The sequence below is a fragment of the Oratosquilla oratoria genome, chromosome 15 (assembly GCF_046742065.1).
Source record: "Oratosquilla oratoria isolate Oo_2021 chromosome 15, ASM4674206v1, whole genome shotgun sequence".
Lineage (NCBI taxonomy): Eukaryota > Metazoa > Arthropoda > Malacostraca > Stomatopoda > Squillidae > Oratosquilla > Oratosquilla oratoria.
The window spans coordinates 56,410,689-56,426,622 of record NC_134791.1 but is presented as its reverse complement, the minus strand read 5'-3'; the positions used below and the strand labels follow the sequence as shown (position 1 = coordinate 56,426,622).

Genomic DNA, 15,934 nt, shown 5'->3' with positions numbered 1-15,934 from the left:
CAAGGCCGCTTCATTAAATCGGCGACCCCCCCTCTCCATCCCCCCATGCATAAAAGGAGAAGATGGGGAGAAATCCCTTCGGGCTGCGTCAAATTTTGCTCACACATACTACCTCGCCCCCCCCCCATCCCCCCGCCCATTCCACCTCATGTATCACAACATCATCCATATACAACCATTCTCCATTCACCCCTGTCGTCTGTCCTCTCCTGTCCTTCCTCAACAGACATTCCCCTCTTCCCCAAAGCCCCCTTCACCCCATCCATCCACCTCATCCTAGGATGTCTCCTCATGTTCACTCCCTCCACATCTGCCTTCCATACCTCTTTTACTAGTCTTTCTTCCCTCATTCTTTCCATGTGTCCAAACCATCCTAATACTCTTTCATCAACCCTATCTCCCGACTCCCTTTCCACCCCTGTTCTCCTCCTCACCTCCTTTCTCTATCTAGCCTAGTAACCCCCATCATACTTCTCAGACACCTCATCTCAAACTCCTTCTCTCTTCCTCTCTTATGTTCCATGTTTCTGCAAAAGAATCAGAGGAGGGATTAAGGAAGTTAATGATGGACTTTTGGGAAGGAGTGCGAAAGAAGGAAGTTGAAGATTAATGTGGGTAAAAGTAAGATGATGAGATGTACAAAAGGAGAGGATAGCAGCAAATTGGAAATGAATATTAAGGGAGAGAGACTGGAAGAAGTGGATAGCTTCAGATACTTGGGTGTGAATGTGGCGGGAAAGGGAGGAGTGGAAGTGAAGGTAGAATGTAGATTGAGAGAAGGAAGTAAATGCCTGGGGAGATTAAAAAGTGTAATGAGAAATAGACATTTGGGAGTGGATGCTAAGCACTGTATGGGGCACAAACATGGAACATAAGAGAGGAAGAGTTTAAATGTGTTTGAGATGAAATGCCTGAGAAGTTTGGTAGTAGTTACTTGTCTGGATAGAATGGAAACGAGGAGGTGAGTAGGAGAGTGGGGGTAGAAAGAGTATTGTAGTATTGTGATGGTTTGGACACATGGAAAGAATGAGTGAAGAAAGATTAGTAAAAGAAGTGTGGAAGGCAGAAGTGGAAGGAGTGAACATGAGGGGGCAACCAAGGATGAGATGGATGGATGGGGTAAAAGGGACATTGGGAAAGAGGGGAATGTCTGTTGAGGAAGGGAGAAAACATTCTGGATAGGGGTGAGTGGAGAATGGTTGTATATGGATCAATCAGTGATGGAAGGGTGTGGGTGGAGGATGGGGGGTGAGGAAGGATGTGTGAATGATGTTTTGATGCAGTCCAAAGGGATTTCTCCCCAGCTTCTCACTTTCTGCATAAGGGGTTGGAGAGGGGAAGGGGGTCGTCGATTAAATGAAGCGGCTTTGCTGTGGATGTGCTGTGTCTTGCAACACTGCTTCTGAACCTGGGCAGTGAGTAAGATGCAGGGATGACCCGTCCTCCAGGAGGAGCCAAGAAAAGAGGGAGGAAGGGGTGGTGAATGGGAGTGGAGTATGTGGGGATGAAATGGGTGGGAGTGGATTTATACCTTTGGCTACCTCCTTTGTAAGGGGGAAAAAGCTGTTGATATATGTATGTATTTGTGTAGAAGTTAACCCTTGAATGTTGCCCAAGATGCATATACCAAAGGCTTTTTCCCCCATACAAAGGAGGTAGCCAAAAAACAAAGGCAATAAAACCACTCCCACCCATTCCGTCCCCAACATACTCCACTCCCCTCCACCTTCTTCCTCTCTCTTATCTTGGCACCTTTTGAATGACGGGTTATCCCTGCATCTCGCCCACTGCCCAGGTTCAGCAGCAATGTTGCAAGACACAGCACATCCACAGCAATGCCGCTACATTAAATTGGTGACACCCCCTCTTCGTCCCCTCATGCAGAAAAGGAGAAGATGGGGAGAAATCCCTTCTGGCTGCATCAATTTATTTTTCGCACATACTCCCTCACATCCCCCATCCCCCACCCACTCCCCCTCATGCATCACAGCATCATCCATACATAACCATTATCCATTCACCCCTATCTTCTGTCCTCTCCCGTCTTTCCTCAACTGACATTCACCTCTTTCCTTATGCCCCCTTTATCCCATCCATCCATCTCATCCTTGGTCACCCCCTCATGTTCACTCCTTCCACCTCTACCCAAGATACAATTGATTTATCAAGTGTTGCTTATATTGGTCATCTCGGTGAGTGAAACGAGTGACAAAAAGAATGAAGATGAATATCTGGCAGAACAAAGATTTGAAAGGTAATGAAAATCAATCAATCCATTGCCCCTGGTCTCTCTTGCAGGAGACCCACAGCCTCCAGGAAATTGGCAACAGCCTCTGGGTAGGAACATAAGTCACTTAGAGAAGAGATATTGTGTTGTTGTTTGGGGATTATTACTGTGGGGCATCGTAGTATGAAGTTTCTGTTCTGGGTGCATTTGGGGGCAGTTTGTATGTGTGCATATGTATATGTATATGTGTGCATATATGTTTATATATATGTATGTGTAAAAAATTTCTTGAGGGGAATGACTGTCAAGCAAAGAAAGGGGAAGGCAGGGGATAAGGATGAGAGGAGAATGGTTGTGTATGGACGTTATTTTGATGCAGCCAGAATGTACGTCTCCCTGTCCTCTCAATTTTCCACATAAGGGGACAAGGAGGGAGGGTTGCCATGTAAGTGAAGTGGCCCTGCTGTGGATGTACTGTGTCTTGCTGCATTGCTTCTGACCTGGGCAGTGGGCAGGAGACAGGAATGACCTTTCATCCATGAGGAGCTAAGATAAAAGGAAAATGAGGATGGTGGATGAGAGTGGAATGGGTGGGAGTGGGTGATGCCTTGACTGGCTACCTACCATATATGGGGGAAGGTATATAAATAGATATGTGAAAAAGATTGAAGCATGAATAAATATACGTGATAATTAATTCTGCATTGTCCATAAACAGATGTATGGCCTTGAGCACAGCAGTGTTTGTTGGGGAAGCACAAAACTGGATTCCAGAGCTTGTTGAGCGAGCAAGTAAGCTTAAGGTTCATGCAGGTCATGTTGCTGATGCTGACCTAGGTCCAGTAATTTCTCCTGAAGCAAAGGATCGTATATCTAGTCTGGTGCAGTCTGGTATTGATGAAGGTGCCCAGTGTATTTTAGATGGTCGCAATATCAGTGTTCCTGGCTACGAAAGTGGAAACTTTGTTGGTCCTACAGTGCTTGCTGGAGTTCAGGTTAGTGTTCAAAGAATAGATTTCTTATGTACTTGAGTTCTTGTTCCATAATGATGTGATTGAAAATTGTGGCAGATCTTGCTAGGGCTTTGTCAGGCTTGTATTAATTTTAGAAATACTTGTAGTGTACAATGTTTTTAAATATTGATTTCTTTACAGCCTCACATGAAATGCTACAAAGAAGAGATTTTTGGACCAGTCCTTTTGACAATGGGAGTAGATAGTTTAGATGATGCCATCTCTACAATCAATGCCAACCCCTATGGCAATGGAACAGCAATCTTCACAACCAATGGTGCAACAGCAAGGAAATTTACTTTAGAAATTGATGTTGGACAGGTAAATATAAGTTTCTGGTTGTGAAATTATAATATACATACATATACCAAAGGCTTTTTCCCCCTTACAAGGAAGGTAGCCAAAAAACAAAGGCATAAAAACCATTCCCACCTGTTCCATCCCCAATACACTCCACTCCCCTCCACCCTCCCTCTTATCTTGGCACCTAATGGATGTCGGGTCAGAAGCAGTGTTGCAAGACACAGCACATCCACAGCAAGGCCACTTCATTAAATTGGCGAACCCCCCTTTCTGTCCCCTCATGCAGAAAAGGAGAAGACGGGGAGAAATCCCTTTGGGCTGCGTCAAATTTTTCTCACACATGCCACCTCACCCCCCATTCCCCACCCACTCCACCTCATGCATCACAAAATCATCCATATGCAACCATTCTCCATTCACTCCTGTCTTCTGTCCTCTCCCTTCCTTCCTCAACAGACATTCCCCTCATCCCCAAAGCCCTTTTCATCCCATCCATCCATGCATCTCTTCCTAGGTTGCTCCCTCATGTTCACTCCCTCCACATCTGCCTTCCATACCTCTTTTACTAGTCTTTCTTCACTCATTCTTTCCATGTGTCCAAACCATCCCAATACTCTTTCATCCACCCCATCTCCCAACTCCCTTACCACCCCTGTTCTCCTCCTCACCTCATTTCTCACTCTATCCATGCAACCCCACAGTGATAGACAACAGTCCTTGGGATCTCTTATTAACCTCTGTTGGAAGAAACTTTGGAAGATTGTCTGTGTTGTATATGTGTTAGACTACATATAGCTGCATACGCAAATGGCAGATCGAAGAGGAAACAGATCACTAGAATAACTCCCCAACCTAAATATACTCAACTACATTAATCCCATTAGATGACCTCTCCAGTACAACCAACAAGTGAATCCTCTGACATAGCAATATGCCCAGCCTCTCTCCAACCATAAACATGGGGAAATTGTAAAAGTTTAAGAAAGCAAATTGGTAAGGTTACATACATACACATACATATACCAAGGCTTTTTCCCCCTTACAAGGGGGGTAGCCAAAAAGAAAAAGGCATAAAATCATTCCCACCCATTCCATCCCTGAATACACTCCACACCCCTCCACCTTCCCCCTTATCTTAGCACCTCCTGAAAGACGGGTCATCCCTGCACCTTGTCCACTGCCCTGGGTCAGAAGCAGTATCGCAAGACACAGCACATCCACAGCAAGGCCGCTTCATTAAATCGGCGACCCCCGCTCTCCGTCCCCCCATTGCATAAAATGAGAGGACGGGGAGAAATCCCTTTGGGCTGCGTCAAATTTTGCTAACACATACTACCTCACCCCCCATCTACCCGCCCATTCCACCTCATGCAATCACATCATCCATATACAACCATTCTCCATTCACCCGTGTCTTCTGTCCTCTCCCGTCCTTCCTCAACAGACATTCCCCTCTTCCCCAAAGCCCCCTTCACCCCATCCATCCACCTCATCCTAGGATGTCCCCTCATGTTCACTCCCTCCACATCTGCCTTCCACACCTCTTTTACTAGTCTTTCTTCCCTCATTCTTTCCATGTGTCCAAACCATCCTAATACTCTTTCATCAACCCTATCTCCCAGCTCCTTTTCCACCCCTATGCTCCTCCTCACCTCCTCATTTCTCACTCTGTCTATCCTAGTAACCCCCATCATACTTCTCAGACACCTCATCTCAAACACATTCAAACTCCTTCTCTCTTCTTCTCTTATGTTCCATGTTTCTGCTCCATACAGTGCTGTTGGCACAATCACTCCTTCATACAGTCTCCTCTTAGCATTGAGGAAATAAGAATGAGACTTTTACATTACCCTGATTTCTTTCGATAGACAAAGCAAATCAAAGAGATCATGATCATATAAAAAGTCAGAATAAAAATTCTTAGAGAATACAAAAAATACTATCCCAACTGTACATGTGAGATAGACACTCGTAAAAAATGGAAGCTGAAAGGTAAATTGAAGTACACAGAAGAAGAGATACTACTTCATCTAGATAAAGATGTCTAAGAAAGTATATAAATGAAAAAATAAAAAGAATAAAGATGGGAAAACAACAAACAAGTATGGAGTACAATAACCAAGTGAAACCAACCCTCCATCTATGAAGCAATTGGAACAACTCGCAGAAAAAGCCCATCACCAAAGTTGTTGTGCAATATTGTAAACAAGCACTTATTTTAAGTTCCATACACATACATACATACATACATATACCAAGGCTTTTTCCCCCTTACAAGGGAGGTAGCCAAAAAGGAAAAGGCATAAAATCATTCCCACCCATTCCATCCCTGAATACACTCCACACCCCTCCACCCTCCCTCTCATCTTAGCACCTCCTGGATGACGGGCCATCTCTGCACCTTGTCCACTGCCCTGGGTCAGAAGCAGTATCGCAAGACACAGCACATCCACAGCAAAGCCGCTTCATTAAATTGGCAACCCCCCCCCTCTCCGTCCCCCCATGCATAAAAGGAGAAGACGGGGAGAAATCCCTTTGGGCTGCGTCAAAATTTGCTCACACATACTACCTCACCCCCCATCCCCCCGCCCATTCCACCTCATGCATCACAACATCATCCATATACAACCATTCTCCATTCACCCCTGTCTTCTGTCCTCTCCCATCCTTCCTCAACAGACATTCCCCTCTTCCCCAAAGCCCCCTTCACCCCATCCATCCACCTCATCCTAGGACGTCCCCTCATGTTCACTCCCTCCACATCTGCCTTCCATACCTCTTTTACTAGTCTTTCTTCACTCATTTTTTCCATGTGTCCAAACCATCCTAATACTCTTTCATCAACCCTATCTCCCAACTCCCTTTCCACCCCTGTTCTCCTCCTCACCTCCTCATTTCTCACTCTATCCAGCCTAGTAACCCCCATCATACTTCTCAGACACCTCATCTCAAACACACTCAAACTCCTTCTCTCTTCCTCTCTTATGTTCCATGTTTCTGCCCCATATAGTGCTGTTGGCACAATCACTCCTTCATATAGTCTCCTCTTAGCATCCTTTCCCAAATGTCTATTCCTCATTACACTTTTTAATCCACCAAGGTATTTACTCACTTCTCTCAATCTACATTCTACCTCCACCTTCACTCTACCTTTTCCTGCCACAGTTGCACCCAAGTATCTAAAACTATCCACCTCCTCCAGTCTCTCACCCTTAATGCTCACTTCCAGACTACTGCCACTTTCACCCCTTGTACATCTCATCACCTTACTTTTACCCACATTTATCTTCAACTTTCTTCTATCACACACTCTCCCAAACTCTGTCACCAACTTCCTCAATCCCTCCTCTGATCCTGCCACAAGCACAGTGTCGTCCACAAACAACAGCTGGCTCACCTCCCATTTTTCTCCATTTTCTTTAACCATCTCCAATCCCTGACCCACTACCATTGCATTTACCTCTCGCACTACCCCATCCATGTATAAGTTGAACAGCCAGGGCGACATAACGCATCCTTGATGAAGTCCCACCTTTACCTCGAACCACTCACTCTCTCCATTTCTAATCCTGACACAAGCTCTACTACTCTCAAAAAAACTCTTGACAGCTCCTAGAAGCTTTCCTCCTTTCCCATATATCCTCAAAACCTCCCACAGTGCCTTTCTGTCAAAGGATTACAAAGGATTACAAAGGCGGAGCATGCCGACAGGAGACCTTTTGATCCATATCTAGGTCGGATGCAAAAAAAAAAAAAAAAAAAAAAAAAAAATACACATACATATATATACATATATATATATATACACATATACACATATATATACATATATCATATTAATAATAAATTAAAACTATAATAATGTAAAAATAACAAATAAAATACACAAATAAATGCATAGGTATAGTTGAATAACAAACAAACCGGTAAATAGTAAATGATTATAAATTGACATATAACTAATAATAAATGAAAATCAGAGACAAATTATAACAAAACAAAAACAAATAATATAACATAAATTATAATCATTACAGCATCTTACTTAGGTATTTATCTAAATGATTCTTAAAGCTTTGAACTGAACTACATTGCACTACCTGTGCAGGAAGTTTATTCCATTCATTAACTACACGGTTGACAAAGTTTGTTTCTACCCACTTCCAAATTGAATCTATTTCCGGACAGTTTGAGACCATTGTTTCTTGTCTGATTCTCATTCAATGTGAAAATTTGGTCACTTTTGATGTTGTCAATTCCCTTTAAAATCTTAAAGACCTGTATCAAGTCACCTCTGAGTCTACGCTTTTTTAGGGAAAACAGATTCATGTGCTTAAGTCGATTTTCGTATGATTTATTTTTGATATTTGGAATCAGTTTTGTGGCTCGCCGTTGTACTTTTTCCAGTCTGTCAATGTCTTTAATGAGATTCGGTGACCATACGGAAACAGCATATTCCAAATGTGGACGAACTAACGATTTATATAGCTTGTTAATGAGTGATGGACTTTTGAAATCAAAAGATCGCGCAATCAATCCCAGAATCTTATTTGCTTTCTCAGAGGCTGAAATACACTGCTTGGATGATTTGAGGTCGTTACTGATAATTACGCCGAGATCTTTTTCACTATCCACTTTTGTTAACGAATTTCCAAATAACTTGTAATCGTACTTACTGTTATTTTTACCTATGTGCATTACCTTGCATTTACTTGTGTTAAATTTCATTAGCCACTTTTCAGACCATTGCCGTAATTGATCTAAATCTTCTTGAATATCTAATTGGTTTGAGTGATCATTTGCCACTCCGCACATTTTTGTATCATCAGCAAATTTGGAAACAGTAGATTTTAGTCCATGGTCTATATCATTTATATATACTATGAATAGAAGTGGCCCAAGAACGGAACCCTGAGGAACTCCACTTGCAACACTTTTCCATCCAGAAGTTTTTCCATTTAAAACAACTCTCTGTTTTCGACCTTTCAACCAGTTACTAGTCCAACCTAATAGGCTACCACTTATTCCATTCAAAGCTAATTTAGTAAGTAGTCTTTCGTGTGGGACGGTATCAAAAGCTTTTGCAAAGTCTAGATATATTAAATCTATATTGTTTCTTTTGTCATAATTCGAGATAACTGTGTTGTAGAATTCGAGTAAGTTAGTCACGCAAGAACGTTTCCGTCTGAAACCATGCTGGCTATCATTTATCAAACGGTTACTTTCTAAATGATATTCGATAGCATCTCTGATGATAGTTTCCATTCTCTTACCCAGTCGTAAGCCTTTTCCAGGTCCATAAAGGCCCAAAAAACATCCTTCCCCTTTCCTATAGCTTTCTCACATATCTGTCTTACCACGAAAATCTGATCTACACAACCTCTACCCGTCTTAAATCCACACTGTTCCTCACCAATTACTCCCTCTGTTCCTCTCCTAATCCTCTCAATCAAGATCCTCCCATAAGCCTTCCCAACTGCACTTAACAAGGTAATCCCTCTGAAATTACTACATTCACACTTGTCCCCTTTTCCTTTGTAAAGTGGAACTATACAGGCACTCCTCCGGCACTCTACCCTCTCTCCAGCAAACATTAAATAACCTCACCAGCCAGTCCACCATCACTGTACCTCCTTTTTTTAGACATTCTGCATGGCATCCATCCAGACCAGGTGCCTTACCTGCTTTCATCATCTTAACAACTGCCTTCACTTCATCCTTCCTTATTTCCTTAGTTCCATACACAACTCCGGGAAACCAGGAGGGAGGAGGGTGGAGGGGAGTGGAATATGTAGGGAATGGAATGGGTGGGAGTGGTTTCTATGCCTTTTTCTTTTTGGCTAACCCCCGTGTAAGGGGGAAAACCCTTTGGTATATGTATGTATGTACAACTTTAGTGAAAAGACTTGGTGCCAGTATTCTTTTCCCCCACCACAGGGTTCAGGAAAATAAGAAAATGAATATTCAGAGAAGTGGTACAGGACAGTAACAAGAGTGGGGGAACAGCATAATTTGTCTATGAATAGAGATTTCCTGTACCACAGACAAAATGATGTGTGGCTCTGGTTCATAGGGGGCACCCCATATAGACCCTAAAGTATCGGCTGTATACTACTGAGCAGCTTGAAACCCCACAATAATGTCATTAATTCCCCTATTAGGAGGCTAGGTTGGTGCCCCCTACAGGGGACTCAGTAGTATGGAATTTAATGAACCATGCCCTTGGTCCAACTCACTGGTGGTAGGGTTTGAACAGTTGTCGCCTTGACCTCAGCCACAAGTAGTGATACTTTAACCTATGTGGCCAGCAAGCATCTATACATGTATATGATATGATAACTGGAGATAAGGCACTATGTATATGATATGATAACTGGAGATAAGGCACTATGTATATGATATGATAACTGGAGATAAGGCACTATGTATATGATATGATAACTGGAGATAAGGCACTATGTATATGATATGATAACTGGAGATAAGGCACTATGTATATGATATGATAACTGGAGATAAGGCACTATGTATATGATATGATAACTGGAGATAAGGCACTATGATTATAGATCCCTTCATGTATACTGCAATTAGGTAAACATGTATATATACTAAACTCAAAACAAACACTTCTAGACTTTCCCAAATTCTATACTCCACCAAACTCCCTAGACATCAACCCAACCAAGAAAGCCCTCTTGTGACAAATGAGAACAATGTTGGTACAATTGTATACAAGCTATGACCCTGCAATCAAACAGTACCAACACAAAATAGACATGGCCACAGATTTGTCACCACAGATGCAACCACCATGTAGAAGACACTGGGCACCTTATCATATACTACCCCACTCTTTCCTTACCCAAAGAACAACGAGCGCTGAATGGCCTACTGGCTCCAGTGCTTGGCCTTCAAGCCAAAAATTCCATAAATCAAAGAACAACAAAATTTCTAGTGATTTGTGTGCCAATCCAGTGGCCATTACAAGATACTGAGAGCTGTGAGTCTCTTGTAAGAGACCTAGGGGAGTAGATTGCTTGATTAAATCTATATATTCTGGTATAACTTGATTAGTTATACATATAAATGATGAATGTTGAGGAAACTAATTCTTGATGTGAAATTCCAGGTTGGAGTCAACGTGCCAATCCCGGTCCCACTACCTATGTTCTCCTTCACCGGATCCAGGGGATCATTCCTTGGTGATGCTAATTTCTATGGGAAGGCTGTAAGTATCATTTCTCTTGTAACCAGGAATTTATTTTTACCAAGGTGTCACTGTAGTTGGAAAGGCTTATGGAAAGGTTTTAATTGAGAGAATTATGAGAGGAACAGAGAGAATAATTGGTGAGGAGCATTGTGGGTTTAGTAAAGGTAGAGGGTGTGTGGACCTGATTTTTGTGGTAAGGCAGATTTGTGAGGCCTTGGTAAAAAATAAGGATGCTTTTTGGCCCTTTATGGATTTGGAGAAAGCTTATGACAGGGTAGGCAGGAAGGCACTGTGGGAGTTATTACAGATATATGGGATTGGGAGAAAGCTAGTGTAACTATTTTGAAAATTAAAGGTATCTAATTTTACTGGAATCTGTTCTTAGTACTCAGTAATAGCTAAATAACTTACAAAAACTTTTGTTTTTATTTATTGAAATTTGAAATTATGTTGTCTCCTTCAAAACATCTGCCTTGGCCATTTTTGTTAAACCTACCTGTGGCACCATCTGCTTTGTTGTGACATCATAGATTCTGTTCATTCTTCCTGCATTATCATTGTATTTGATGAATAGTGATTGTGTTGAGTGCCACAGGCTATTTAATATTAATATAAAAAATTATGAAAATGAATCTACAATTTCTATGGATGGAGTGAACATGAGGGGAGAACTGAGGATGAGATGGATGGATGGGGTGAAAGGGGCTTTGGGGAAGAGGGGGTCTATTAAGGAAGGAAAGAAGGGGGAAAGCAGAGGATAGGGATGAGTGGAGAATGGCTGTGTATGGATGATATTTTGATGTATGGAAGGGAGTGAGTGGGGGATTGGAGGTGGGTAGGGAGTGGTTGTGTGTGAATATTTCGATGCAGCCTGAAGGGATTTGTACCCATCTTCAATGTTTCTGCATGAGGGGACGGAGAGTGGGGTTGCCAATTAAATGAAGTGGCTTTACTGTGTATTGCTGCATTGCTTTTAACCCAGGGGGATGGGTGAGATGCAGAGATGACATGTCATCCACGAGGAGCCAAGAAAATAATACAGTGAGTCCTCCTTATACAGTAATTCTTTATCCGGTAAATTCACAGTTACGGTATTTGGTAATTACTACCCTCGATTTTATATACGGTAAGAAAATTTCACAGATATGGTATCCACTAGATATTTTGAAGAGGAAAGAGCAGGCAGAAGGTACATCTGCCATATCCTATTATTACATGTTATAATAGGTTCGGCATACGGTAATTTAAATTTATGGTAAGGTTTTCGGGAACACATATGTACCATATAACGAGGACTTACTGTAATATTAATAACATTTAGAACAGAAATAAGCAAGAGAAGAAAGCTTATGATAACCGCCTGGCAAGAATGATATACAGAACATACATGGAGAGCTAAATGATGGGGATAGATTCTCTTACAACAATACTAAATGGGCTTTTTTAAAGCATTATGCAAAACAAATGATAAAAAGATGTTTTGGGAAATTTTGATTAAATTTGTCAGTAAATAAGCTTAGAAAAATAAAACCTGGAGAAATAATAGGTAGATAACAAAGAAATTAAATAGAATAAATAATTATCTGTATACCAAGAGCTTTTTCCTCCTTATGAGAGATAGCCAAATCAAAGGGACGTACCTACCCCCACCTATTTCACTCCCATCCAACACCCTTTCCTCCTCCTAATCTTACCTTTTCATGGGTGATGGGTCATCCCTGTATCCTGCCCACTGCCCTGGGTCAGAAGCAATGTAGCAAGACAGTACGTCCACAGCAAGGCCATTTCACCTAATTGGTAACCCCACCCCGTCCATCCGATCATGCAGAAAAAGAGAAGACTTGGAGAAATCCCTTCAGGCTGAGAAAAAATATTATTCACACATAAGCAACCCCTATCCCCTGTATAATAACAAAAGGGAAAATAAAAAGGCATAAAATAGGGCATGCAGTATAGAAATAAATGCAAAAAACACTTGTCTTTTGGTGGAATGGATTGATAAGTTCTTAGGGATAGTTGTAGTGAAGCTTTCATTTTTATACAGCATGTAAACTATAATGTATCTAACTTGCCATGTAAAGAATAATTATTTTAATCAAGTAGTAACAAGTCACTGTAATTAACCTTTTTACTGGCACATGTAGGCCAAGATGAAAAATTATTGTACTTGTATTACATTGTAGAAATTACTGTTTACAAAGCTTTTGTGGCATTCAGGTGTAGTGTGGGTGTATGTATACTACCCTTGCTTTTTCGAGTACCCAAAGAGATCATTGGAGAATCAACATGCGCACAGGCAAGCACCAATACGAAAACTTTAGAAGGTATTTTTGTTCAAAATTAAAGCTGATAGCTATACCATCTATCCATACATCTTACCTGTTGTCAGAGATATGAAGTCAAGACTATTCCCAAAAGACAATGAAAAACTCAATATAACTGAAGGAATTGTCTGTTTTGCTACAGAATGACATTGTTTATTGAGATGGCGTGGGTTAGTACACAAACCAGGATGTCATGAGAACTGATACCAAGAGATGGTGATGTATGCTGTGTTTTAGAATACAAATTAGCAGATGACAAATATTTTTGTCTAAAAGTCCCTCAGAAACTACTTTTGAGATAGGATATTTGTTTTAAATATGGTTATCGTGGAAGTAAATACTATTATGAAAGAAAAAATGAATAGTTGTTCCTGGGTATAGCAGTTACTCTTGAAGGGCAGTTAAGAGTTTTTATGAGAGTAGTAGATGATGTTGTGATGCATGAGGTGGAATGGGTGGGGTGAGGGGGGTGAGGTCGTATGTGTGAGAAAAATTTGATGCAGCCCGAAGGAATTTCTCCCCATCTTCTCCTTTTCTGCATGAGGGGACAGAGAGGTGGGGGTCGCCGATTTAATGAAGCGGCCTTGCTGTGGATGTGCTGTGTCTTGCGACACTGCCTCTGACCCAGGGCAGTGGACAAGATGCAGGGATGACCCGTCATCCAGGAGGTGCCAAGATAAGAAGGATGGTGGAGGCGAGTGGAGTGTGTTAAGGATGTAATGGGTGGGAATGGTTTTTATGCCTTTTCCTTTTTGGCTACCTCCCTTGTAAGGGGGAAAAAGCCATTGGTATATGTATGTATGTAGTAGAGCCTGTATTTGAATTGGAAATGGAGGGAGCTAGTGGTTCAAGGTAAAGGTGGGGCTGTATCAGGGATGTGTTGTGTTGCCATGGCTATTCAGTGTGTACAGGGATGAAGTGGTGCAAGGAGGTAAATGTGAGGGTAATTGGTAGAGGATTGGAGATGGTTAGAGATAGTGGTGAGAAGTGGGAGGTAAGCCAATTGTAGTTTGTGGACAACACTACAGTTGTGGCTGGGTCAGAGAAGGGATAAACATCTTCAATATGAGTCAAATTCTCGTGAGCAGCATTAGCTGCCTGATGTATGATGATTTGATGATGCATCACAATACTCGCATTATGAAATATAAAGCTACAGCTGTATTACTCATTCTCTTTTACTCTGAATATTAGTACATACATATACCAAAGGCTTTTTCCCCCTTATAAGGGAGGTAGCCAAAAAACAAAGGCATAAAAACCACTTGCACCCATTCCATCCCCTAACATACTCCACTTCCCTCCACCCTCTTACCTCCCTCTTATCTTGGCACCTCCTGGGTGACAGGTCATCCCTGTATCTCGCCCACTGCCCTGGGTCAAAAGCAGTGTCGCAAGACATAACACATTCACAGCAAGGCTGCTTCATTAAAACTGCTCTTCTCCTTTACTACTTTCAGCTGGTAACATAGAAACAGTCTCATGTTAATAAAACTTAGACAGCAGTGTAAAGTTTCTTCAGAGAGGTCTGTGAAACTAAAGGCATATTGGTATTCTCCCCACTTAGAATGCCCACTTGATACGTTCCATTGCATGTCTTTGTATGTATTTTTGTATTCTCCCAAAATTTTATTGTTTCACTAATTCCATTATGTTCACAGGGTATCAACTTCTACACACAACTCAAGACAGTAACGCAAATGTGGCGGGACACAGACGTAACCCCTACTCAATCTGCAACAGCCATGCCTGTCATGCGCTAAACAACAGTTTCAAGACTGGTGAACAGGAATGGCAGCTTACATAAGCATTTTGTCACCACAGAAGTGCCAGCAGATTAAAAGCCAGAAGAAACAGAAAAATCCCTCGTATATGGATTACCCATATGTGGAAGTATGGAATTTTTTATATTTCCTGTTGTTTGTGTTGTACTGATATGGGACTATTTTTGTCACTGACTTGTGTTATATTAGCAGGAGGGGAACAGTCACTAGTAGTTTGCTTTTCTTGTGTATAAATGTGGTGCAAATACAGTAAAAAAATAGTGAGGATGTCTTATTTGCAACACTTATAGTTTTGGACACTGGGATAGCATCTGAAAACAATGTGTCAGAGATTACCATATCTCACTTTGTCATATCAGGATTGCTTTTGTCCAGATATGAGAGATTTTTCTGTGAACTGAAAGAAGTTTTTTAGAATTTATACTTTCTCCAAAATTATGCATTGAGAAAATGAAGTGTTAATAATGGTTGTTAATTTGTGTAGTAATTTTGATCAGTCTTCTGTAGTACTTGTTTGGACTTGCCTGTTAATTCAACAGTCATACAAATGTGTATTATTTGGGAATGAAACCCTTCAATTAAATTGTGAAATCTGCAGTTTCCTCATTAGGATTTTAGTGATTTGGAGAACATTCCAAATGTGATATGGGACTGGTACAGAAATTATTTTTGTAGTTAGGAAACTGAGATTGAACCTCATGGTAAGCATGAGGTTGATGAAGTGGACCTTACAATAAAATTGTATTTGAAACCATATTTGTATCATTATTAGTACCCTATATACAAGACAATGATTGGTGGCATTAGGGTGGTCTTACAAACAGTGCCACTGTTTCCGGCTGTGGAAAGCAGACAGCAAATGGTACCTCAACACCAATGCTTTAGTGAGGTAGACCACAGCACTATCTCCCACCTTCATCTGGATGTGTGGCCCTAAGGTGCCTGATCTTTGGAGTAGCCACATGGGGTCTGGTCTTTGGACTCCAAGATTTTGTGTGTGAATGCCACTATAGACATAATTTGTTTCTACTATACCTGTTTCATTGACATATCAATAACTGTTACTTTGT

The 15,934-nt window shown here is 41.4% G+C and overlaps 1 protein-coding gene across 1 annotated transcript in view; it reads left to right on the top strand.

Annotated features, from left to right (window-relative positions):
• The window catches only part of LOC143033454 (putative methylmalonate-semialdehyde/malonate-semialdehyde dehydrogenase [acylating], mitochondrial), a 33,792-nt gene extending 18,176 nt beyond the window's left edge, over positions 1–15,616 (top strand). The window contains exons 7-10 of the mRNA XM_076198917.1: positions 2,946–3,222; positions 3,382–3,561; positions 10,676–10,774; positions 14,742–15,616. Coding sequence (XP_076055032.1) covers positions 2,946–3,222; positions 3,382–3,561; positions 10,676–10,774; positions 14,742–14,843 — 658 coding nt within the window. The 3' untranslated portion in view covers positions 14,844–15,616. The remainder of the gene's footprint in view (positions 1–2,945; positions 3,223–3,381; positions 3,562–10,675; positions 10,775–14,741) is intronic.
• The last annotated feature ends 318 nt before the right edge of the window (positions 15,617–15,934 follow it).